The sequence below is a fragment of the Ictidomys tridecemlineatus genome, chromosome 6, assembly GCF_052094955.1.
Source record: "Ictidomys tridecemlineatus isolate mIctTri1 chromosome 6, mIctTri1.hap1, whole genome shotgun sequence".
NCBI classification, from domain to species: Eukaryota; Metazoa; Chordata; class Mammalia; order Rodentia; family Sciuridae; genus Ictidomys; species Ictidomys tridecemlineatus.
Window position 1 is genome coordinate 63024716 of NC_135482.1, and position 24347 is coordinate 63049062.

Consider the following 24347-nt stretch of genomic DNA (forward strand, 5'->3'; position numbering starts at 1 on the left):
AATGTCCTATATGTAAGCTAGTAAATATTAGAAGTGATATGATATTTAAAGTAATTTTCATAATTTTAAATTAAAAATATTTAGCAAAACAAGGTTTAAGGTTAGGTGGAAAGAAAGAAAACAGAAAAGACAAGCAGCATTGCCTGAAGTGACACTGTCTCTGAAATCTACAGTAGATAAGATCACCTGGGATGGAAAATTCACAGCTAGACCAAACTTTGGCAACTCTAGAACAAGAGAAGGAGAGATACTCTGAAACAGTATTTTTGCTTGGTGTCCCATTTATCCACAATCCATGGAGAATGCCAGTAGGCAGACAGAACAGGCAAGAGCAGAAATGATGCCTATGAAGTCCCAGCTGATGTAGCCAGACATGAGACAGAGAATCTGAGAAGTCCAAAAACAGACAGCAGGTACTCAAACCTGGAAATAAGGCAAAGTGAGAGAAATCCAAGTTTGACTGCCTGAAACCACAGGGTCTAAGAGCTGATTACTTAAAAGGTTCCAGCCTTAAGTCCAGGCTATGGATGCCTGCAGCACAGACAGCACCAGAGGGCTGATGAGAAAGAGAACTCTCGATTTTCTTTTTGTAAATAGAGAGGAAAATGAGATAAGATCCTCTTACATCAACTCCTACTATAACAGATTAATAACCAAAGAACTCAACACAAAGAGGTGGGATTCAGAATTAATACTGCTGCTCTGAGCAAAAATCAAGCAGTAAACAATAAAGATTTCAAAATTAAAACAAAAAAGCTGATATTCTAATTTAACCTTCAAAAATAAAGATGATCTAAAGTGCGTGAACCGAGAATTCCATTCCACCTCAACACCCTGTACCTCTGAGTTATTATGAGAACAGACTGCAATGCAATTCAACTCATGTTCCAAAATGCAACAAGCAGCTTCAACAGGACATGCTGAAAGAAGCAGCATGTCCCCTCCTCTCCAGGTTTACTGATTCATATTTTGGTAGCAAGGTTACAATTAGCTCACCGGTGAAGAATAAACCTATTTATAACACAGCAGTCCCCCTGAAAGATACAATCATCTAAAAAGGTTTTTAGAGGAAAATAAAGTGCAATTTCTTCTTGTACTGACTGCAGATTCCCAAGGTCCTTTCAGATGAAGTCCTCAGTCTAACCTTCCTGTGTTCACAGTCACCATTCTGGCCACCTCTCAGCCTCCATGTTCTTATGTAACATTTACATAGTGCCATAAACATATCCAGAATTGCATAACATTGCCAAACCAATAAAGCCTAAAGCAGGTCACTCTCTCCAGACTGTCTTTGATTAGCACAGGTATGCTGCCTGGTTTATGAAGTAAATGCCTACCAAAACCAGAAATTAACTTGAGGAAATCTGAAAGGAGCCTACAAAAAAAGCACAATTAAGAAGAAATTAACAGTGTAACATGTGGTGCACCTATCAATCACAGAGTATGTATTCTGCCCCATAGAATAAAAAGTAACCCAACATTGCTTATTCACTGAAGTCAGAAACTGTGTCTAAAAATACCTCCCTGCCAACTGGCTATCAGTAAGTCAGTCTCACGAATGTCCCAATAAGAGCAACACAGAATATTTTTCTGACTTTTCAGAGGAAAATTGAGGCAGTAACAGAAAGGTTAAGTTACTTGTCAAGGACAACCTGTAAGGAAGCAAAGTGCTGGGGCAGAAAACCAACCTCCTCCCTGCATCTGCTTCTAACCTTTAACCAGGAGTAGCCATTTTAATTGCTTTATCACATCTGTTCCAGGAGCTGTTTCAACAAAATTTATCAGAGATTCTCTTTTCCTCTACAGGAGTTCACTTCCACAGTACCTCACATCCATATCCATTCAACAAAATTACAAGACTTGGCTTGAAATAAAAATTATTTTAGAAACTCAAAAATATTCCTATCATAACCTCAAATGCCTCTTTTGTTGCTTTTATCCTAAGAAATGATTGTCATGTTCTTCTGCTACAACTCAACTTTACATTTTTAAATACCAATGTGAACATTGCTAAGCTAGGTCTTAAAACACAGTATACCTAACAAATGGCTACTGTTTCTAGCCTTAAACTCATTCTCCTTATCACTGGTCTTTTACTACTCCCAGTAAAAGACTAATAGAAATTAACTAATTAATTCATTAACTAATAGAAACACCTATCCCTTACTGTCCTCACATTATGTTCGAGTACCAGGCATTAGAGCTGCTGGGCTCTTATCTCTTCTCTAGCCAATGTAGGGGAGCACTATATAGGAAATCAGGGAAGGGGAAAAAAAACATCAACTTCTTGTTATCCCATAGCTTCTATTTTCCCAGAACTGACGTTTTACTTTAAGCCTTTTGCAACAGTGGTCTCTCTAGCATGCACTATTGGCAACTAGATGTGTCCCGGAAAAAACTGTAGTGTCTGGCCAAGAAGTTTAAAGGCCTTTGAGAATGTTTGTTGGACACACAACTTAATTTCCCATATACTAAAAAAAGAAACCGATTCCCTATTATGACCACCCACCCTCACCCCAACAAACATCCTTTTTTAGGAAGGTTACAAAAAAATGAACTCTGCACCATTCAAAACCAGTTGGATTATCAATTAAACATTCTTAACTTAGCTCACAAGACAAACCCCACAAACACCACACCAAATGGGCAGAGAAATGACTGTTTAAAATCTTGGCTACATTAAGGGCAGAATAAAAATTCCTATTTGAAGGACTTAAAGATTTATTCACATACACATAAGAAACCTGAAGGGTGAACCTTATTTTTACAACCCTACTAGAGAAATAAAATTGTATTACACATTCCAAAAACATGGCCCATAATAAGACCCCATGAACATCCTTATTTATGAAAATCATTATCTCACCACAAATGTCAGGCTCTGTTCCTACATCTTCAGCATGTTTATCAGACCTCACAGAGCAGTTACCTATGCCACAGCGCAGCAATACCGAGGAAGACACACACAAGGTACCTAACAGAAGCATTAACCAGTGAACAAAGACCTCACTGCATAGGCTACACCACTGGGAACAAATATCAAAGCCGAAGATAATAAACTTGTTTTTGAGACTCCAAAGTGGCATAGTGTCTTTCTTCATGTTCTGCTTTATTAAGGAAGCCTGGATCCACCTGAGAATTGTTTTTAGTTGCCAGAAGAGCCCAAGAACACACACTTGATCTCCCATTGCTGGAAGGTTAGGGGCTTCTAAGTCAAAGCAGCAGGCTTTGTACATGGGAGCAAATACAATCCTGATAGTCTCTCCCAGATCCATCTGTGGGTCAATAATCACTTCAATATAACTGCCAAATATAACCTTCATCTGCAGACCCAATGCCAAAACACATTTGAGAGGACTCTCGCAAATGAAATATTTTAGGGTTTCATCAGCTCTTTTCAGTCCCCAAAGCCTCATAAACAACACATCCAGTGGAATGTCCCACAGAAAGGTCCCCACCTCTGTATGGGAAGGGTGTCGGGGAAGATCAGGCGAGCAGAAGGCTGTGGGGGTCGGAAGGTAAGGAGTGTGTGAGGGTGGGGGAGGGCCGGGAAGAGGGTTTGTGGGCGAAGGTAAATAAGTACTGACCAAGGGCCAGGGAGACGGTCCAGTGGTGGGATCTTTAAATAATCTTGGGGGTTGGACGCAGGTTCTAGGATATCACCTGAAAGGCATCCACAAAGTGATTAACTAAATGGGCCCCCCTGGGGTGGGGTGGGGTGGGATGGGGGAGATGGGAGGAAAGCAAATACACCTAGATTCAGATTAACCGCCCGGGAACTAGTTTTCATAGGGTTAGAGAGATTCCAAAGCCAAGCTCCAAAAAGGTTGCGGGGCCTGCTCGTCCCACTTCCTGAGGCATGTGCATCGGAGGTGGGGGGTTTGCCCCGCAGAACACAGGGGGCTGAGCGAAGGGGAAATGTGACTCCCGTTCCCAGAACATCAGGGAGGCAAGGGAGGAAAGGTAGAGACACGCCAAGTGCAGAAGCTGAAGGGAAGGTTAGAGACCCCCTTCCCCTATAGCCTGGGGTGCGCGAGAGCTCTCATCAGGATACCTAAGAGAAGCAAGACCCCATTACCGAACCCCACAATCTTGGCGGGAGAAAAGGCGCCCCCAGGAGCATCTGGTGGGTAGGAATAAAGCCCCCCCGTTTCTGGACGTGCTTAAGGGCAAAAACCAGAGACCTCTCCCAATCTTAAGGAAGCTGGGACTCCCCTCTATGGAACACGGGGGTGCGGGGAGCGCAAGCCCCTGGAGCTCCCCGAATTCAGTTCCGCTTGGAAGAGGGCTTGGGTCCCCAGGGGCCCGGCGTGAGCTCGGGTGGCCTCTGGGCGGCCGCGCCTCGGAGGTCGGGCAAGCAGACTGAGGGTCACCCCGACTCCTCCGCGCCCCCCGCCCGGCCATATTGTGCGTGTGGGGAGGGGGCGCGCTGTAGCTCAGGGGCCGCGGCTCGAGGCCTCGCCCTCGCCCGGCCCTCTCCATCCCGGCCTCCGCCCCCCGCCCCGGGACTCACCCTGGATCCCCCGGGGCCCAGACCCGCCGTTGCCGGCGAGCAGAAGGACAACAAGGGGAAAGAAGGAGGAGGCTCCGGCCGACTCCGCCATAGTAACCACCGCCGCCGCCGCCGCCGCCGCCGCCGCCGCAGCCCAGCAGCGCCCAGCGCGCGCGCGCCCCCGGCGCCTCCCCTCCTCCCGCGGCCCCGCTCCCGCCTCCCTCTCCTCCGCCCCGCGCCGGCACGTGCGCTCCCGGCGGAGCCGGCGCCGCGGCCGCCGCGCGCGCCCCCGAAGGGCGGGGCCGGGTGCGCGCGGGCGCCCGCCTTAAAGGGGAGTGTCCTTGTTAAAGGGGTGGGAGGGGCTCGCGCCTCCGCCAACCTCGCAGTTCGGTGCGGAGGAGGCTGGAGCGGACGCACCGCCCCCTCCTTCTCCCGTTCCCGGCGCCGCGCATAATTACCTTATCAGCTCCGGTGCCCCGCCCCCATCCGAGCAGCACGAATCCAGTGCGTGTTCCCGTTCCTCCATCCCTGCTGCCTAGCCTCAAGCCTCGTCAGGTCCCCCTGGGATCAAAGCAACGGTCTCCTGACTAGTTTCCCTCTGGGTCTTCTCCCAGCAATCTGGGCACGGCAACCTGTGTGATCGGATCACTGCATGCTTCTTTACAAAATATAGCGAAGCCTGTTAATGCTGACAGTCTTAGTGAGGGTGCTGCCCCAGGCATGCTCATTCTGCTGGCAGGTAAAACCCTCATAAACAATATGACATTATGTATCAAATGCCTTAAAACATTCATCCCATTTATCCGGTATTGTTCCCGTCTTTAGGAAATAATGAGGATACATATTTACGCAAAATGATAACATATTTACTTATCGTTGTAAACAGCTGGAAACTAGGAAGGCACTAATAGAAGACTTAAATAATGACCCACCCATACGATGGAACAATATTTTGTAATTAAAAATCATGTTTACGAAAACAGTTATTGACATGAGAAAATGTTCATGAGGTAATGCTAGGTGAAAAAGCAAAACAAAACTATTTGTGGTGTTAAAATTTTGTTGATAATTCATATTTGCATAGAAAAAAAAGACTAGAAGGGTGTTACGTGATATTAACAGTAGTTATCGTCATGAATAATTGTTTTTACTTTTTCTTTAAACATTTCAGTAATTTCTAAATGTTTTCCAAATGAACATTACTTTGAGATGGGGGGGGAGTTTATAAAAAGCAAAGCAAATCACCCCATATCATTTTGAAGAATTCACTTTCTTTAACTTGAGGTGGTTAAAAGGGCAGGGTTTTTGGAGCCAGAGGGTTCTGGATCTGAATTCTGTTTCTCTTACTAATTGTCTGTGAATCCGGCAAGAGTTTAACTTCTCTAGGGCATAGTTTCATTATGTAAGATCTAAGGGTAGAGCCAATGGCTAAGGGGTGAGAGAAAAAGTTTCTTAAATGGAATCCTCACCTTACAAGTTGTTACCAACCCAAAGAATTCCCATCCTCGTACACAGAACAAGATTGCAGACCAGGGCTGGAAATGTAACAGTGATAGAGTGCTCACCTAGCATGCCAAAGCTCACTCTATGAGTGGGTCAGTGTAGCTGCATGAGTAAACACCTTATTCTTATTCTGCTTTCCCTCATCCCTCCAAGAGGTAGCCCCAGAAGGCTATCTAAATGGTTTCCCAAACTATGCTGTAGTCTCATAGTTTCCCAAACTATGCTCTTAGATCTCTCAGCAGTGGTGGACACAGCAGCAACACAGTACTGTATTAGTCTCCTAGGGCTGCCAAATCAAAGTACCAATAATAACTGGTCAGTTTTAAATAACAGAATTTTTTTTCCCTTTCAACATTCTGACAGCTAGAAATAAGAAACATGGTGTTGGCAAGACATGCCCTCTCTGGGGTCTCTAGGGAAGAATGCTTCCTTGCCTCTTGTAGCTTCTGGTGGTTCCCAGAATCCCTGGTGTTCTTCTGCTAGTGGAAGCATCACTCCAGTCCCACCTCCATCTTACAAGGCTGGCTTTCCTCTGACTGTCTCTGCATTCACATTTCTCTCTTCTTATAAAGACATCAATTATTGGATTAGAGCCCAATTTGGAGTAGAGAGGATGGTCAAGGAGTGGAAATCCACAGACTACAGGTGGACATGAATGGGGGTGGGCATATTCAACCCAGTACTGTCACCAGTCCCTGCTGTTGGGAAGAGGAAGCTGACCACTCAGGAGCATATTTCTGAGGCTAAGTGGGAAAGAGCTGTCCTTCCTTCGCCTTGCTAATTCACACCTGTGCTCTTTGCTCCCTCCCACAGCCTGGCCCAAGGATGCCTCCCAGATCTTTTTATATCCCTGAAGGCCACATAATAAAATACACATATTTATGGGATGCCATGTAATGTTTCCATACATGTATACATTGTATAATACTCAAATCAGGGTGGCATGTCTATCTTCTCAAACATTTATCATTTCTTGGTAGTAAAAACACTCCAAGTTCTTTTCTCTAGCTTTTTTGAAATATGTAGTACATTATCATTATCTATAGTTATCCTTCTGTGCAATAGAACAAAAAAACTATTTTGGGGTGGGGGTGGGGATTTAACCCAGAGGCACTTTACCAATGAGCTACATCCTAGCCTCCTCCTCCTCCTCCTCCTCCTCTTCCTCCTCCTCCTCTTCCTCCTCCTCCTCTTCCTCCTCCTCCTCTTCCTCTTCCTCCTCTTCCTCCTCCTCTTCCTCCTCCTCCTTCTTCTTCTTTCTTTTTTTTTTTTTTAACTTTGAGACAAGTTCTCACTAAGCTGCTTAGGGTCTTGCTAAATTGCTGAGGTTGGCCTTGAACTTGCAATCTTCCTGTCTCAGTCTCCTGAGCCTTTAGGATTATGGGCATGTACCACCACTCCCAGCCAAAACTTACTTCTCTTATGTAACTATGACTTTGTACCTGCTGATCAGCCTTTCCCCATCTCCCCCCAACTCTCTCCAGCCTCTGGTAACCATTTTTCACTTAAGTGTCCATTAATCTTATGGATGGACCCATATCACTATCTATGAACTTTTCATCTCCTCTCTTTGTTCCTTTGTCCTGAGATTCCTTAGAGCTATCAGGAGTTACTTTCTAAGGAAAAAGTCTACCTTCCCCAAACCTCCAATGACTAGACCACCCAGTTTCACAGCTGCCATCTTGGTTACAGGACACACCTCTTAGGGGATTTCATGGGGTTTACCTTGGTGAGTACCAGGGCCATTAATCCCAGAAGGCAGTAGCTCATCATCATTATCCATTCTACAAGCACTTACTGAATACCAACAGTGTACCAGGCACAACATATACACATGAGTAAGTCTTGGCCCTTGCCCTCATGGAACTTCAACCTAATAGAGACAAGCATGAAAGGGTAAAAACCAGATTATAGATGCTGTGGAAAAAAAACACTAAAACTCAGTGGGGAAATACAGAGGGCATGGATGATTCAACTCTGCAGGGAAAAGGCTTGGAAAATCAAAGAGTGCTCTTCAGATAGACATGCCTGTTTGGGGCAAGGCAGGGGATGTCAGAAAACTGTTTTGCCTGGTATTTAGGGAAATAGTGAGCAGCATGGCATTATACCCAGAGGGTTCATGCTGAAGAGGCTGGTGATAGAGCCAAAAGGTAATGTTGGAGAGATAGGTAGACAGAGAAGTATACTTGGAAGACATCTAACCAGTGGGGTAAAGTGATGATATTTGTGTTTGCTGAACCAAGTGAACTTGAAGTTTGTGCAGAGGATGGTTGGAGGAAGGCAAGATTGGTGATAAGGAAACCAAAGAGTTGGCAATTCTATTAGCCCAGACAAGATCGGAGGAGGACCTGACCCCAGGCAGCCATTGTGAAGATGGAAAAGCCACCACCATCTTTTTTTTTTTGCAGGTTCTCACTAAGTTGTAAAGTCTGGCCTCAAACTTAGGATTCTCCCAACTCCCTGGCATTGCAGGCCTGTGCCACCCACCTGAGGAAATTTAAAGTGGTAGAAACAAGAAGACTGACTGGATGTGGGAGTTGAGGAAAGGGAATGGTCCCATGTAATTCCAAGACAATTTGATTTGGGTGACTGGCTGCTTGAGAATTCCATTCAGCAGAATAGGAAAGGCAGGTTTGGGGAAAGAAAATGAGTTTCTTGTTGGACACACTGAGTTTGAAAAGTATCTTGTGCCTGGAGTCATGAAAATGTGGCTTTGGAAGCCAGCAGCATATCATAGATGCTCAAATAGCTCAAGAAAGCACAAGAATTCTGCAATAGCCACAGGAAAGAAGAGACAGAGAAGTTATAGAAGTAGAAAGAGAATCTAGAGATGACAAAATCATGGAACCAAGGCAGGAGAGGCTTTGAAGAGGTCCCTAGTGTCTAATGTCAAAAAGAGGTCAAGTAAGACAAGGAACAAGAGTCTCTGAGGATTTGAGAATTTAACCCCCACTGGCGATGCTTACCTGGGCAGGTTCAGAGGAGAATGGAATGGAGGCATAACTTGAGGGACTGTATATAAATGGAAGTAGACTTAGGAAGACTGAGTGTCATCTATTCTTTAAAAAAGCTTGAAAGTGATGAAAAGGTGAAATTTGGATTTCTTTAAGAATAGTAGAACAGGTACTTTGAGCAAACTTCCTGCTTATGACTTCAAGTACTCAATAAACTAGCAAGACAATGAAGAATGCTCAACCCAAAGATGAAGAACAGTCCAGTGCTGTGGCACACATCCATAATCCCAGTGATTCAGGAGGCTGAGGCAGGACAAATGCAAGTTCAAAGCCAGCCTCAGCAACTTAACAAGGCCCTAAGCAACTTAGTGCCACCCTGTCTCGAAATTAAATATAAAAAAGGCTGGGGATGTGGCTCAGTGGTTAAGTGCCCCTTGGTTCAATCTCTGGTACCCTACCACCACCACAAAAAAAAAAAAAAAAAAGAAAAGAAAGAAAACAAAACTGGTTGGCCATAGTAGTAGAGTACTTTCCTAACATGTGTGAGGCCTACGTTCAATCTCCAGTACCTCAAAAAACAAATAAAATTAAACTAAGAATCAAGAGAGGAAAGCAGTTCACCAAAGCTTGAAAGTATTTACATACCAGGTAAACTTGAACTTTGGTTTTTGAAGGCAATCAGGACACAGGAGACAAAGCCCAGACCCATCCCAAGTGGGGAATCAAGTAAGAGACCTTTTGCACAAAGCTGTGACCCACAATAGGTCACATTTAGTTTAAGGATCATCTAGAAATAACTCACACCTCTAAGAGACTACAAGGAGAGCTGCCTGTCTTGAACTTTGTCACTGAGTGAGAATGGGGAAAAAATCTTCCCTGAGAATTCATAACTGCAAGCTAGCCTCTGATTTGTTTTCATTCCAAACTCGCTCTACTTGGATGATTCAAAAAACTACTCACTATTTAGATTCAAGTTGTCCTGGGCCAAAAAACTTTCTGGTAGTGCCTAGAAGAAAGAAAAGCAAATCACCTCTAGAAGAACCCACCTTCAACCCAAGTTACAGGGAATTTTCATAGACAATATTTCAAGAAATACAATCTACATAGTAAAAAATTAAAAAACACCTGACCAGAGAGAAAAAATGAAAAGCAGTCAACTTATATAGTCATAGAAAATGACTTTTTGAAAATAAGGTTAACTAAAAAATGTATAAGTTATTCACAAGTTCAAGCATACTTTACTAATTGTTAGGTATTCACTAATAGAAGAGAAAACGTATACAAATTCTAGGTTAAGAGATTAAGGAAATAGAATAAGAAAATAGTCCAAGGAAGAGAGAAAGAAAAAAATAGGGCAATTTGAAATAACAAAATAATATGGATGAAAATAAATTCAATTATATGCATGATTGCAATAAATGTAAATGGACTAAATAATCCAATTTAAAAATAAAGATTTCCAAACTGAACAAGAGAAAGAATGAAAAGAGTATTGCAGAAGGGTACACAAGGTCAGGGGAGTGACCCTACTTTATTTTCTTGCTTAAATAAAAAGAGACTGCAACTTAGACTGTATAAGGAAACCAAGAGGAGTCCAAAGATACAGGAAGAATAAAGAGTAAGTGATAGAGTCAAAACCCAGAGTAGATGGTGAACACAGGATCAAGATCCAGAGGTACAGGGGCCAGCCTTGGCCTGGTGGAGAGACTGGAGGAAGGCATTTCATAAAGAGAAAGTTCACAGGCACAAGAGGGTCATCCTGATGTTCTGGTAAAGGTAAAGCCATGGCCTCTGTTTTGGTACAATGTACTCTTGTGGAAAAGTGGTATATGATAGTAGATGTGCTTGAGGAGAGGGGTAAGAGTTTGTAAAAGCCATTGTGGAGGATGAGAGGCATATACAGGGATATAGAAAGCAGAGAGAGATTGTCAGAGTGACACTGGGACACAGCCAGGATTGCAGTTCATAAAGTTGAGGTCACAGCAAGCCCCTTTATGGGGCTTGTTTTCTCTGGAAATGCTCAGCAGCTTTGGGTGGAAGCAGAAGATAAAGTGAAAGGGGTGGAGGTGAGGGTGTGAGGGCCTAGGGGCTGGTGGAGGGACAGTTAGGCTAGAGTGTTGAGGGAAGCAGGAGAGCAAATTAGATAATGGAAAAAAAAATCAAGACTGGGTACAGTGACATATACTGTCTCAGCTATTTGGGAAGCTGAGGTAGGAGTGATAGCTTAAGCCTAGGAGTTCAAGGACATCCTGGGCAACACGATGAGACCCATACCTCAAAATAAAAAGTGGGGGACTTAAAAGTGTGATGTGCCTCATGGCTGAGCATGGGGCACTGGCTAGAGCAACTGTTATGGTCTGAAAAGCTCAAAGACTTCAGTCAGTTGTCAGGGACCTAATGCAGTTCATCTGCAGTGGTCCCATGGGATGATGCCAAGTTGGGGTGTTACTGAAGAAAATTCTGCTGTGCTCTCCTTCTCTCTTTCTGCCGCAGAGGCTATTAAATAACTTTTGAGGAAAGCCTTCTTTCTTTCCTCTAACCTGAACATTGACCTTGTTCCACCTCACTGCTTCCTTGGTAAATAGGCCCTATGCCCTCAGCCTTGATGATTCATATTTTAGTTTCTATCTGGGCATGCCCAGTGGCCAGACAGGATTGTTCTCCCAGTCATCCTCCTGTTGTTATAGATCTCATAGCTTTCACCTTCTTACTGGTGCCCCTCTCTTTTAGGCCATTGGTGATGTTCCAGGCTAGAAGCTTAAAGCACACATCTCTGGCACCTCCCTACCTTCTGGCCACCCTCCCTGCAGTCCCCTAGATACACCACAGCATACCCATGTTCCAAAAGCTTCCTGCATTTGTCAGCTGCCTTCTCCAGGACATACAAGCTGTCTATTGCTTATAGTCATGACATTCTAAACCTTGAGAGGATTTTCAAAATTATTTAGTCTGATCCTGTTGTTTTATAGATGGAGAAACTGAGACCCGGAGAAGAAATATGTGCTGTCCGGGACAGAGCCCAAACTGGCAGTCAAGATCTCTACACAGTGAGAGCTTACTATTCATCCATACTGAGTTCTCCTATGCATAAAAATAGTGTTCAGAGACTGACCACAGACTCCTAAGAAATTTACCCTGGTTATTTATCTACCTTCACAGTAGCCCCACGAGAGACATGATATTATTTATCCCATTGCAGAGATGAGGAACTGAAGCATAGCTCAAGGTCATGAAGCAAATCCCCAACCCAACTGACACACCAAGCCCCTCAAAATTTTCCTCCTACTTGGATCCCAGGAGTGTATCATTCTCACTGGCTACTCCTGCCTCTTCTAGGGGAGTTTTTATGGTCTGCCTTCTGGCCACAGCTGTTGCACCAGGGCTGGACATCTGAACCAAGGGAAAGCAAGAAACAGATTGACTGAGCCACTTAAGTCCTCTCTTGGGAGTATTTGAACTAAGAAAATGCAGAAGCTAAGTTATTTAGATGGTGGTGCGAACAGGAGACCAGTACCTGGAAGCCACCATGAGCTAGGGTGAGCCAGGAGAAAAGAGTGGATCAAAGGCATGAGGGAAACAGAGAGAAAGAAACTGGGCTTACCCCAGCTGTGCTTGTGGGTGTGTCTGTGGACACACACCCTCCACCTTCACTAAACAGTCAAATAGTACCCAACACCCAGCACAGTGTCTTCTCAGATCCCATGAGATCTGACTGTATTTTCCACTACTGGGTTCTCTGAAATTCCCATCTGTCTTCTCAGGAAATCCTCTTTTCACTTCCACCGTTTGAGCATGTTGGTCCTTGCAGCCTATGAGCAGGCCTAAAACACCAGCTCGTGCAATCTACCGGCTCAGGGCCTGCTTCCCTCAGGAAGCCTCCCCCGCTCTGCGTTCTCATCTTCCCCAGGCAGATCATAAACCAACCGTGGCAGCCATAACTTCCATTTCCCTCCCACCATTTCACTCCTCCTTGATTGATTGACTCTTCTAACTTTGGGGTACCCATATTTCATTTTAACACTTGAAGCTGGACTATCCTTATTGCTATCAGCTTATATTCTAATAAATCCATGTGTTTATCCCTCATTTATTTATCCTCAGAGCCTGTATCAGATGTCTATGTGCCAGGCACTGGGTTAGGCCCTAGAAATGAGTATATGAAAGCTCTTAGTCCTTGCCCTCCAGGAGTTCACAGCCCAGGAGGGAAATCCGGATCCCCCTTGCCAAACTGGTCACACAACACAGACGCTGGTTTTATGATCCCAGCTACCTACACACACTCACACACGTACTCCAGACATGACGATGAGTCCTATCACCTTGTCACACACACTCAGACACAGGTTCTATCTTGTCGTCTCCGCTCCATTCCTCCACCCCCTTCCTCACACCTACTGCTACCTGTTTCCTGCCTGGCCTCTGACTACTCTCTGCTCAGGAAGATGCCCTACAGTCCTCCTTTACTTCTCTCTCTCTCTTTCTTTTGGTCCTTATTCTGTGGTACAGGAGTGTGTGTGTGTGTGTGTGTGTGTGTGTGTGTGTGTGTGTGTGTGTTTATGCTATTTTAAGACCCCAGCACTTTGCAAAAACCTGGTGGAGAATCCTGCCAAAGCCCCAGGGTGGGGGAGGGGAGGCTGGGCAATCTGAGCCCTGGGCAGACTGGGTGTCTGGGGAGCCAGGTTAGCAGCCGCCAGCTGCAGAGCCTGGGCTCAAACCACCGCCGCCCTTGACTGCTGCTTTCCTGGCCGCCGGGTCCCAGCCTGACCCAGTCCAGTCCATCCACCCCCACTTTGCCATGCCCAGCCCTCCTTCCTCTCCACTAGTTGCTTAGGAGTTTGCATACTAGGCATCATGTAAAATTGTTATGTTTCTGGAAACACACACACACGCCGAGAAGCCTTGAAATTCTTCTTGGAACAGGTCCAGGGATTTATTTATGAAATTCCCAGGGGGTGGGAGAGACAGAAGTCTGGACTTTGCAGACTGAGTGCTGAGCCGTCATCTCATCAACATAACCACGGCTCTAGTGTGCACTTACTACATGCCCCCTGCGGACCTGTGCCAGGCGGAGGGCTGGGGCACGCCCTTGGGCTCAGGACTCAGGGCGGCAGGGATGCCCTCTTCCTCCCTGCCTCCTCAAGAAGAAAAAACAGGCATGGTGTTACCTTATTTTGGCCACGGTCCCCAGCTCTGATCTCCCTGCTCCCTGTCCTGCTAGCCCCTCTCCTTGCTTTCTTTCTCACTGAGTATGCAGCCTCTCCCGGCTGCCCCCTCCACCTTAAAGTCCATGCTGCCTTGTGGATGGATGTGCAGGGCCTCCAAAGAAAGCCTTCATGGCTAGTTTCTACCCAAGTGAGAATTCGGGGAGCTGTAGTGTGCTCCATGTACTATTCCAATGTTGGCAGTTTGACATAGAACACAGTGAGGTTATGCCTCGGCGGCATGGCAGGGTCTGCCAGCGGCTGGAGGAAGCTTGATGTCCAAACCTCTTATGATGATTTCCAGTCCTCCCCTAGGACCTTAGGTGGGAATGGTCAGTGATGAAGCCAGGGAAAGGGATCAAAGGACTGTTTCCAGAAATCAAATGTGCAGAAGCTGTCTGCTGCCTTCAGGCCACTGGCTCGCTCTAACCCACAATTTGAGAGGTAACCTGGCAGGACTTTGGCTTCTGAGGCCTCACTTAACACTGCAGAGGTGGAAAGGGGTGAGTTCAAATGTGTCTTTAGCTCTGCCTTTGAGATGAAGCCATAGGATCAATCAATTCCCATAGAATGACTTTTTGTTTGTTTCTTTTTTTTTTTTTTTTGGGTGCTGGGGATGGAATCCACTAAACTACATCCCCATCTAAATAGCCATCTGATGCAAATGTCAAGATTTTACTCCAGAATTTTAGGGGTAAGATCTCAGTTGGAAAATATAGAATAGTCTGCCAGAGATGTATTAGACAGGGCTGAGGTTGTGGCTCAGTGGCAGAGCGCTTGCCCAGCATGCCTTAGGCACTGGGTTCTATCCACATTAAAAAACTAAATAAACAAAATAAAAGTATTGTGTCCTTCTGCAACTAAACATTTTTTTAAAAAAAAGTTGTGTTAGACAGTTTAGACAGGTTCACTGCACTTTGAAATGCAAGAAATGAGGGGCTTTTAAAAATCAAAGACCACCATCTAGAAAATAATCAAATCAGAGCACAGGTAATGAAATACGTTAAGTAAAAAATGAACATTGGAAGAACAATGTAGAGATGAATCCTGTAGAGATGACAGAACCTTCCCTACCCAGAGCATCCTAGGCTCCAGGCTCTGATGTTTAGAATCCTCACTTGTTAAAAAAAAAAAAAATTATATGTATATATATATATTTAAAACTAAAAAAGTCCAAATGGTCTCACAGACTGGAAGTTTCTCCCTTCTTTGGGAGGCCCCAGCCTAGTTACACAAAATGAGTTGGAGTGGGGAGCTATGCCTTCTAGCAGCCTCACTCAGGAAGGCATGCAGGTGTGGGCAGGCTCCCGCTTGGAAGCCTTCTGTAAATAGGCGGGCACAATCCTGCCTGGAAGGAGGGCCGTGTCAGCCTCTGAGGGCTTATACTCATTCCATGTGAGAGTGTGCACCCATTTGTGTGTGCATGAGCATGAACATGTACATGTTGGGAAAGGGTTTACTTAGCACTAAAGGCTCAGAAACATGTCCCACTCATGCCCCTAAAGCTATTCTAATGAACCAGGATCCTCCTCCCAGGTTTATGGAAAAATGTATCTGTGGGAAGTTACGAAGGCCCAAGTCTATTTCCAGAAACATTAGTAAAGATCATGGCCTTTGGATTTAGACAGATATGGGTTCAAATCCCAACCCTATTACTTGTTAGCTGTGTGATTTGGGGCCCATCACTTAACCCTTCTGACCTTTGGATTCGTCAGCTGTGATATGGGAATAATGATTTTCAGTCTTGCAAAACATGTGTTCGGATAGAGTGAAACTGTCCTTTATCAATTACCAAAGGCAGTAGAGATGAGAATTATGACTTAGGAGAGGTCAATGATGCTGGCAACTGAAGTCAGACTGCCAGTTTTTAATGTCACCACCTATAAAACAGGGATAGTGATGGCACCAACTTCATGGATTTGTGATGAAAATCAAATCATCAATACATACACAGCACATTTAATGGCATCTGGTTGTAGCACCAAGCTGGCCCCTGTGTGGTCCTTGCCCCAAGGCCCAGCCTGGCTGCAGAGCCTTTGTCCCAGCTTGCCCTGCCTGTGGCTTCTGGCCAGTTTTTCCTTACAGTAAAATCTGGTTTTTCCTCTGAGCTGGTCCTTCCCAGGCGTGCTGTTGTCATGGGAACCTAGAGAGGCTGCCTCGGTTTGGGGGAAAAGGGGTTGTTTATTAAAGCCAAAGAATCCCACCACAGCTATTGTAGCTCTAGAACAGTGGGCTCCCATAATCTAGTCCTGCAGAATAAAGCCAGCCAGTGGGCTTGGGGGAATCTGTCTATGGAGGGACTCTAAACAAAGAGCAAGGTGGGCCAAATCCCCTGATTCAATACTCTCTGCCACCATTTTTCTGTGGGTCTTCAAAAAAAAAACAAGGCCCAGTTTCCTGGTGGGGCTGAACAGATTCAAGACTTAGAATATCTAAGACTTTACAATTGATTTGCTACTCCTTTGCCTTTAGACAAATGAGGCATCTCAAGAGCAAGGTACAATTAGCTTCACTTAACAGGTTGGCAAACTGAGACTTAGAATGCCTGAAGTGACTTCCTAAGACATTTAGCTAGTAAAAATATAGAACCAACACCTGGAAACCAGGCTTCTGATCTTTGCCATTACTCTCTGAAATGCCTACAGGGAAGCAATGTGGAAGACAGAGGGAGAGAGGGGGCCAAGAACTGGTCCTCATAACCCCCGTGCATGCAATCTGTTTCTACCTTGGAAGGGGATTCTGAGAGGACAAAAAGCCACTTCATTCTCCTCCCACCAAAAGTTTACTCCTGAAAATTGACAATCTCTCCCTATCCCAGCCCTGGGGATTGAATCCATGGGTATTCTACTACTGAGCTACATCCTTAGCCATTTTAATTTTATTTTGAGGAAGGACCTCTCCAAGTTGCCCAGGCTGGCCTTGAACTTGCAGTTCTCCTGCCTCAATTTCCTGAGTCTCTGGCCTACCATGACCAGCTACTGATTTTTTTTTTTTTTTTTACTTTGTGGTGCTAGGTATCAAACCCAGGGCCTTGCACTGAGCTGTATCCCCACTCCTATCTCCCTCACCACACACACTTTTGTTTTTTGTAGCAAAACAGCAATATAGCATGACCTTGAAGAATTTTGTAATGTTGAACCTCATAATTCCACTTCTTAAAATTATCCCAAAGATCTCCATATACTTCTTGACCATTTGCAGGAATTTATTCTAAAAACATACTATAAAAAGATGAGTGCATAAAGATTTGACTTGAAAATATTATCACAGTGTCACCTGAAACACTTAAATGCTGGAAACAAATGTTCAAAAATAAAGAATTGCTCACATAAGGTACATACACATTAAGGGTTGTAGAAAAGTATTCAATGGGGACTGGGGTGTAGCTTACTGGAGAGGGTGAGGTTAGCATACATGAGGCCTTCAGTTCAATCCTCAGCACCAAAGAAGAGGAAAAAGAAGTTTTTAATGACATGAAAAAATGTTGATTATATACAGTTAGAGTAGGGAAAATCAGATTATAAAATGTGCACAGTACAGGGCTGGGGTTGTAGCTCAGTGGTAGAGTACTTGTCTCGCATGCGTGAGGCACTGGGTTCAATCCTGGGCACCTCATAAAAATAAATAAAATAAAATAAAGATATTGTGTCCATCTACAACTAAACAAAATTTTTAAAAACATGTACAGTATAGTGTAACATTTGTAAAAAATTATGCACGAAAGGCAACTGGAACGATGTATAGCAAAATGTTTACAAGATTTCTCTGCTTGGTGAAATTAAAATATTTTCTTTTTGATTATCGGTATCAACATTTTCAAAGATTATTGCATATTAGTTTTAAAATTAAACCAGCAAAAGCTAATTTAAAATAGTTTTTGAGCAACATCTCCACTCTCAACCTTTTCAAGAGCAAAACAGCAATATAACAAGAGCCTTGAAGAATTTTGTAAGCTTAGATCTTATCCACAAAGATAATTGAAGTATGATTTATGACAGAAAAAAGAAAAAAGCTGGGGTGGGAGCGGGGCTGAGGTTGTGGCTCAGTAGTAGAGCGCTCACCTAGCATGTGCGGGGCACTAGGTTCAATCCTCAGCACCACATCAAAATAAAATAAAGGTATTGTGTCCAACTACAACTAAAACAAAAAATTTAAAAAAAAAAAAGAAGAAAGAGGGGAATGGGAAAATAAACAAGGAGAGAAATGAATTACAATAGATGGGGTAGAGAGAGAAGATGGGAGGGGAGGGGAGGGAGGATAGTAGAGGATAGGAAAGGTAGCAGAATACAACAGTTACTAATAGGGCATTATGTAAAAATGTGGATGTGTAACCGATATGATTCTGCAATCTGTATTTGGGGTAAAAATGGGAGTTCATAACCCACTTGAGTCTAATGTATGAAATATGATATGTCAAGAGCTTTGTAATGTTTTGAACAACCAATAAAAAAAAGAAGATTAAAAAAAAAGAAGAAAGCACATCTACATAGGGAATGGCTTTATAAATTACATTATATACTATATTAAATCATTCAAAAACTTCCAAAGTCTGTGAAGAAATATTTAAACATTTATGATATGTTAAGTGAAAAATACCAGACAAAATGGAATGTGCACCCGATTATAAGTATGTGAAGTATGTATGCAATGAAAGAACTTGCTTCAATTTGATGTGATGATATTACATGTAATTTCCCCCCCTTTTAAAAAATTACCAAAATATGGGCTGGGAATGTGGCTCAGGCTGTAGCGCGCTCGTATGGCATGCGTGTGGCCCGGGTTCGATCCTCAGCACCACATACCAACAAAGATGTCGTGTCCGCCGAGAACTAAAAAATAAATATTAAAAATTCTCTCTCTCTCTCCTCTCTCACTCTCTCTTTAAAAAAAATAAAATAAAATAAAAATAAAAATAAAAAAATAAAAAATTACCAAAATATGATACTTTGCCTTTTCAATTAAAAATACATAGCCAGGGGCTGGGGATATAGCTCAGATGGTAGAATACTTGCCTCACATGCAGAAAGCCATGAATGTCTTCAATCCCCAACACCACAAAAAAACAAGACATCAACAATAACAAAACATAGCCAGTAGTCCCAGCTGCTCAGGAGGCTGATGCAGGCAGATCACTTGAGCCAAGAAGTTTGAGGCCATCCTGGGCAATGGAGAGAGACTTTAACTCAGGAAAAAAATTAAAAATAATACATATGTGTGTGTGTGTGTATATGTGTGTGTGTGCACATGTGCCCACATATGTATAGGTGTATATATACCTGAGGAGTGATATAGTGCTAAGCACTGGGCCCTTTATCTGAAAACATTGTAAAGAATTAATATATTGTAAATGGGTGCCTCTGCAAAGGCATATTAATACATATTATTAATTCATATCACTAAAATTGTTATTTATTTATTAAATATCTACCATAGGTATGCATACCTCATTTCTAATTTTTACAATAACTTTTTCACAAGACTGTTTAATTACTTAGGGCTTTGTTGGCTTTGAATCACTGAAATCCAGTCTAGCAATTTAAGGGGAAATGCTTTTTTTTTTTTGGCTTAGGATACAGGGTTTCTCACGGGCTTGATGCAGCTGGCTTCAATCAGTCATTGGAACCAGGATGTCAAATGTACAAGACCTTTTCTCTGTTTCACTCTCTCTTCCTCTCTGGATCTTTATTTCATTTCTGCATCTGTCTCTATGTACTTCTTAAGACCAGTTCTCTCTGTTTCCCAGCCACAAAGAAGCATATGGCTACTGACAGCCATTGGGTCTCTAGTCAGCCTAGCCACACAGGAAAAGAGTCCAGTGTGACTCTCTGAATTCCAGTTCCTAGTTTGGGAGGTAGGGACTGATGGTCCAGCTTGGGTCAGGTGCCACTCTCTTGCCCAATTATCTGTTGCTAGTGGTCTGTGTCATGTAGTGCTTCTAACATGGCAGCTCCCAGAAAAATACTTGTTTGAGAGTGGGTGGGTGGAGGTGGGTCAGGTTGCTGAAAAGTAAAACCAACATGTTAATTTTTTTTAATATTTATTTTTTAGGGGTAGATGGACACAACACAATGCCTTTATTTTTATGTGGTGCTGAGGATCGAACCCGGGTCCCCCTGTGCCAGGCAAGCGCTCCACCTCTGAGCCACAATCCCAGTCCCATGGTAGGTTTTATTGTGCCCCTTTCTACAGATGAGAACCCCGAGGCTCAACATTGATTGACAGGTTTAGGGTGTTACAGCTTGGAAACAACAGAACTGGAATTCAAATCTACACCCGCCTCTTTCCAAGGTCCACTCCATCACACCACCCACACATTTACTAATAAATGCAAATCAACCCAGCTAAGCATGTTCCAGACAGAGAGGACAATATGTGCAAAGGCCTGGAGGCAAAAAGAAACTGTGGGTCTAAGGAGCTAAAAAGAAATCCAATGGGACTGAACCACAAAGGATGAGGAGGACTATGAATGGAGATGTGGCCCAAGATGTTGATCTAACCTGGCTCTAGGACAGTGGAGGCTGGGACCTGGTTAGGGATAAAGAGAGATGGATGGAATTGTGAGATGATTTAGGAGGCAGGATGGATAAGACTTTTGTGTTCAACTGACTCTTGGGGCTGGGCAGCCACTAGAGAGTAGAAAGTTACAAAGGAAGGTCATGTGTTTGGCTACTAATACCATTCCCTGATGGAGCAGGTTTGGGGAGTTCTGTCAGACATGATGAGTTTGAGATGCCTGGGAGCCATCCAAGGAACCATCCAGAAGGAGCTTGAGGGCTGGAGGAAGTCTTGAAGACTAGAGCTCGGGAGGGGGCATGGGCCCAGACATAGATCTGGAAGTCATTTGTGAGCATTAAAGCCAAGGTGCAATGAGCTCACCCAGGAGGTATGTAGAGGAAGAAGAGGACCCAGGCCAGAGGATGAGAGACGCCAGCATTTAGGGGAGAGACAAGAAGAGAAGAGCCCCCAGGGGAGGTAGGAGACCCACAGTGTGTGGTGGGAAAGCCAGAGGCAGACATGGTCAGCAGTGCTGCTGAGAGGTCAGCTAAATAAGGAAGGACTGAGAAGAGTCCACCAGGTTTAGCAACAAGGAGGCCCGTCTAACCTCCAAGAGATCAGTTTCCATGGCAAAGACAGAAGGCAGTGGGCTGAGGAGCGAGTGGGAGGCGAGGAAGCAGACATTTTTCCAATAGATGTGGCCATAAAGGGGACAGGAGAAGGAAGAGAGAACAGGTTGGTTGGAGGGGTGTGGGCTTGAGGGTTTCTCTTTTCAGCAAGTAACATGCTGATAGAAAGGACTCTCTAGAGAAAGGTAGGGTGAGGATTCACCCAGAAGGACCAAGGGTTATGGGGAGTGAGGGAACTTCCAGTTGTGCAGGTCTATTGTCCCGGCTTCATGGAAGGCTGAGGCAGGATGATCACTTGAGCCCAGGAGCTCAAGGTGAGCCTGGGCAACCTAGAAGTCCCATTCTCAAAACAAAAACCAAAAATCAAGAGTGAGGAAACTGGGCGGCAGGAGGGAAAGATGTAGACGCAGGCGACTTTAGAGATTTGGCACCTGCACTTGAGGGCATCTTGGGCTTCTGCTTTCTCTAGAAACAAGAAGCCAACTCGGCATATGGGGTTTCAGTTGTTGAAGTATAGAAGGTTTGAAAGAGATTTATTGGAAGAGCAGAGAGTTGACACCTTCTTATCAAAACAACTGTGATAAATCTGTTTTTATCAAATTCTCAAATTCACACCTGAAGTACAATAAAAGTGCAAATCTGGGAGAAGTGTGAAAAGGCCATTTTGAATAAGTGAATATTAGTTTAAAAAAAAAACAGAAGAAAGAAAAAAATAATTGTATTCATTTCAGGTACAAACAGTAACACAAAATATTACCTAGTGGTTGGGAAAGAATCATTTGTAATTAGCATAGAAATTGTTTGCAATGTAAATGAGTGTTTCTGAAGTACTTGACTATGCTTAAAAACAGTACTTTAGTATTTTAAGAATTCCCCTTGTGGGGTGAAACCACTTTATATCTATTTTAAGACCTTGTTAAGTCTGCTTAAATGTAGTTAATTTTTTTTTTTCTGGAAAAGATACTGGCTACGTCAGAAAACATTTCTGGCAAAGGTAAGATCGTGCAACTGTGTACCACACAAGCGCTTTCCAAAGGCCATTTCCACCAGAGAGCAGATCTGATTGCGGGAGATTGTTACTAAGGGAACGGTGGGGCGTGAATATAAATTTCATTCTCAAAAGACCTAACTAAAGTATTGATCCAAAGGGAGCCGCCAGTAAGTGTAGGATGAAGAGCTGTTTGGGAATCAAATAAATAAATAGACATTGAGAAACATATAAATACATACATGTGATCCTAGGTTTTTCTCCTTTTCTTGCAAATCTCTCTTAGTTGCTGCCCCAATGAGCAGCCTGGGATATCAGAGAGCCAGTAACCAAGGAGCAAAGCAGAAGGTATTGATACCAGGCTGGCTGCAACTCTGCAGAACTGGAGCTGGGAATGCTATCAGCAAGGACAAGGTCCTACCATTGTTATTATTATTTATTGAACAACAGTTCTGGTGAGGTCCTTTGCCCACGCGACCATGATTTCTCACAACCACCTATGTATAATCCCCATTGAGAGATGAGACACTGAGTCCCTGGAGCTTCTGATCTGTTTTCTGAACAGAATTACAAGCTCAAAAGGGGCTGAGTCTGGACTCAACTCTGTGGTCTTGATTCTTTTTATTTTCCCCTCTGCAGGTTTCAAGGTAACCATGCCACTTAGCAGCATGTTATCATCCATATCCTGTGCAAGGCACAAGGCCTCTCTTAGAGATTACTTTCCAGCTCCTTCTCCAGTCTCCTTTCAATCTCCATCTATCTTGCTCTCTTGACCCCACAGGCACCATGAAGTGCTCCACAAGAGCTTCTTCCATGTCCTGAATTATATACATATATCCCTGTTAAGGACATAATGTTGCTTTGAATATGTATGCATTTAATAATATGAAAAGGCATTGTGTTATAAAACTCATTTTTTTTGCTAATCAGTTCTATGTTTTTAAGATCTATGTTGCTGTGGGTGTATGTATGTATGCATGTGTGTGTGTGTGTGTGTGTGTGTGTGTGTGTGTGTGTGTGTATATATATATATATATATATATATATAATACTTTTTATATATGGCTCATTGTTTCCAATGGATGATGTCATATTCTGAAAGATTCATCCACATTTTATTCATCTATTCCCCCAGGGGTAGATACCAAGGTTTGTTCCAACTCTCAGCTACCACAAGCAAAAGTGTGTTGAACTTCCTCCTGATACATGTCTCCTTGTGGACTTGTGTGAGAATTTCTCTGAGATATATACAAGTAATAGTATCACAAGATCAAATGGAAAAGGCATACCCATATTCTTTAAATAATGCTAAAAAGGCTCTGCCAGTTTATACTTCTACAACAACTGCACAAGAGTTTCTACTTCTCTACATCCTTGTCAACACTAGGCATTACTCACTTTTCTAATTTTGCCATTTTGATGGATGTTAGTATGTCATTTAAATGTTCATTTCTCTGATTACTAGTGAATTAGAACATTCCTTTTTATATTAGTCATTCCAACTTTTTCTTTTGTGAATTAACTCTTCATGTCTTTTACCTATTTTTCTATTGGGGCTTGTTGGTTTTCAGGAGTGTCCTATGGTAATATAGATATTAATGCTAAGGCTTCCAGTTCATCATCTACCTAATAATTTTATTAGCTTTAATGTTAAATTTATCCATGGTGTATAGTTTAAGAATGCACTGATATAGTCATATCCATATATGTGTGTGTATGTGTGTGTGTGTGTGTGTGTGTATAGTTTTGTTTTACAATTTGTGCTTCATGTGTCTTCTTGAAGTCTCTCTATCCCTAGGACAAAAAGAATGCTCTAGGGCTGTGGTTGTGGCTCAAGCGGTAGAATGCTCACCTAGCATGTGTGAGGCACTGGGTTTAATCCTCAGCACCACATAAAAATAAAATAAAGATATTGTATCTACCTAAAACTAAAAAAATAAATATTTTTTTAAAAAAGAGAATGCTCTCTCACATTATCTTTTGTTAGCCTTAGAGTCTTGCATTTTACATTTTGTTCTTTAATCCATTTAGAGCCCATTTTTGTATTTAACTCAATTGCATTTATGTCCAAACATGGATCCAAGG

At 43.3% G+C, this 24347-nt stretch overlaps 1 protein-coding gene and 1 long non-coding RNA gene across 4 annotated transcripts in view; one reads left to right on the forward strand and one right to left on the reverse strand.

The window, feature by feature from the left end:
- Acvr1b (activin A receptor type 1B) overlaps positions 1 to 4672 on the reverse strand; it is a 40785-nt gene extending 36113 nt beyond the window's left edge. For 2 of the 3 annotated variants that reach the window (XM_078014657.1, XM_078014659.1), the window contains exon 1: positions 4514 to 4672. In XM_078014657.1, the coding sequence (XP_077870783.1) occupies positions 4514 to 4604 (91 nt within the window). In that variant the 5' untranslated portion in view covers positions 4605 to 4672. Of the gene's footprint in view, positions 1 to 3587; positions 3664 to 4513 lie in introns of all 3 variants that reach the window. The other variant, XM_078014658.1, reaches the window with a different exon arrangement.
- LOC120888308 (uncharacterized) lies at positions 3312 to 24223 on the forward strand. Its single transcript, XR_013422912.1, has 4 exons — positions 3312 to 3518; positions 11919 to 11996; positions 20199 to 20311; positions 22549 to 24223. It is a non-coding gene; the product is annotated as an uncharacterized LOC120888308 (long non-coding RNA).
- The last annotated feature ends 124 nt before the right edge of the window (positions 24224 to 24347 follow it).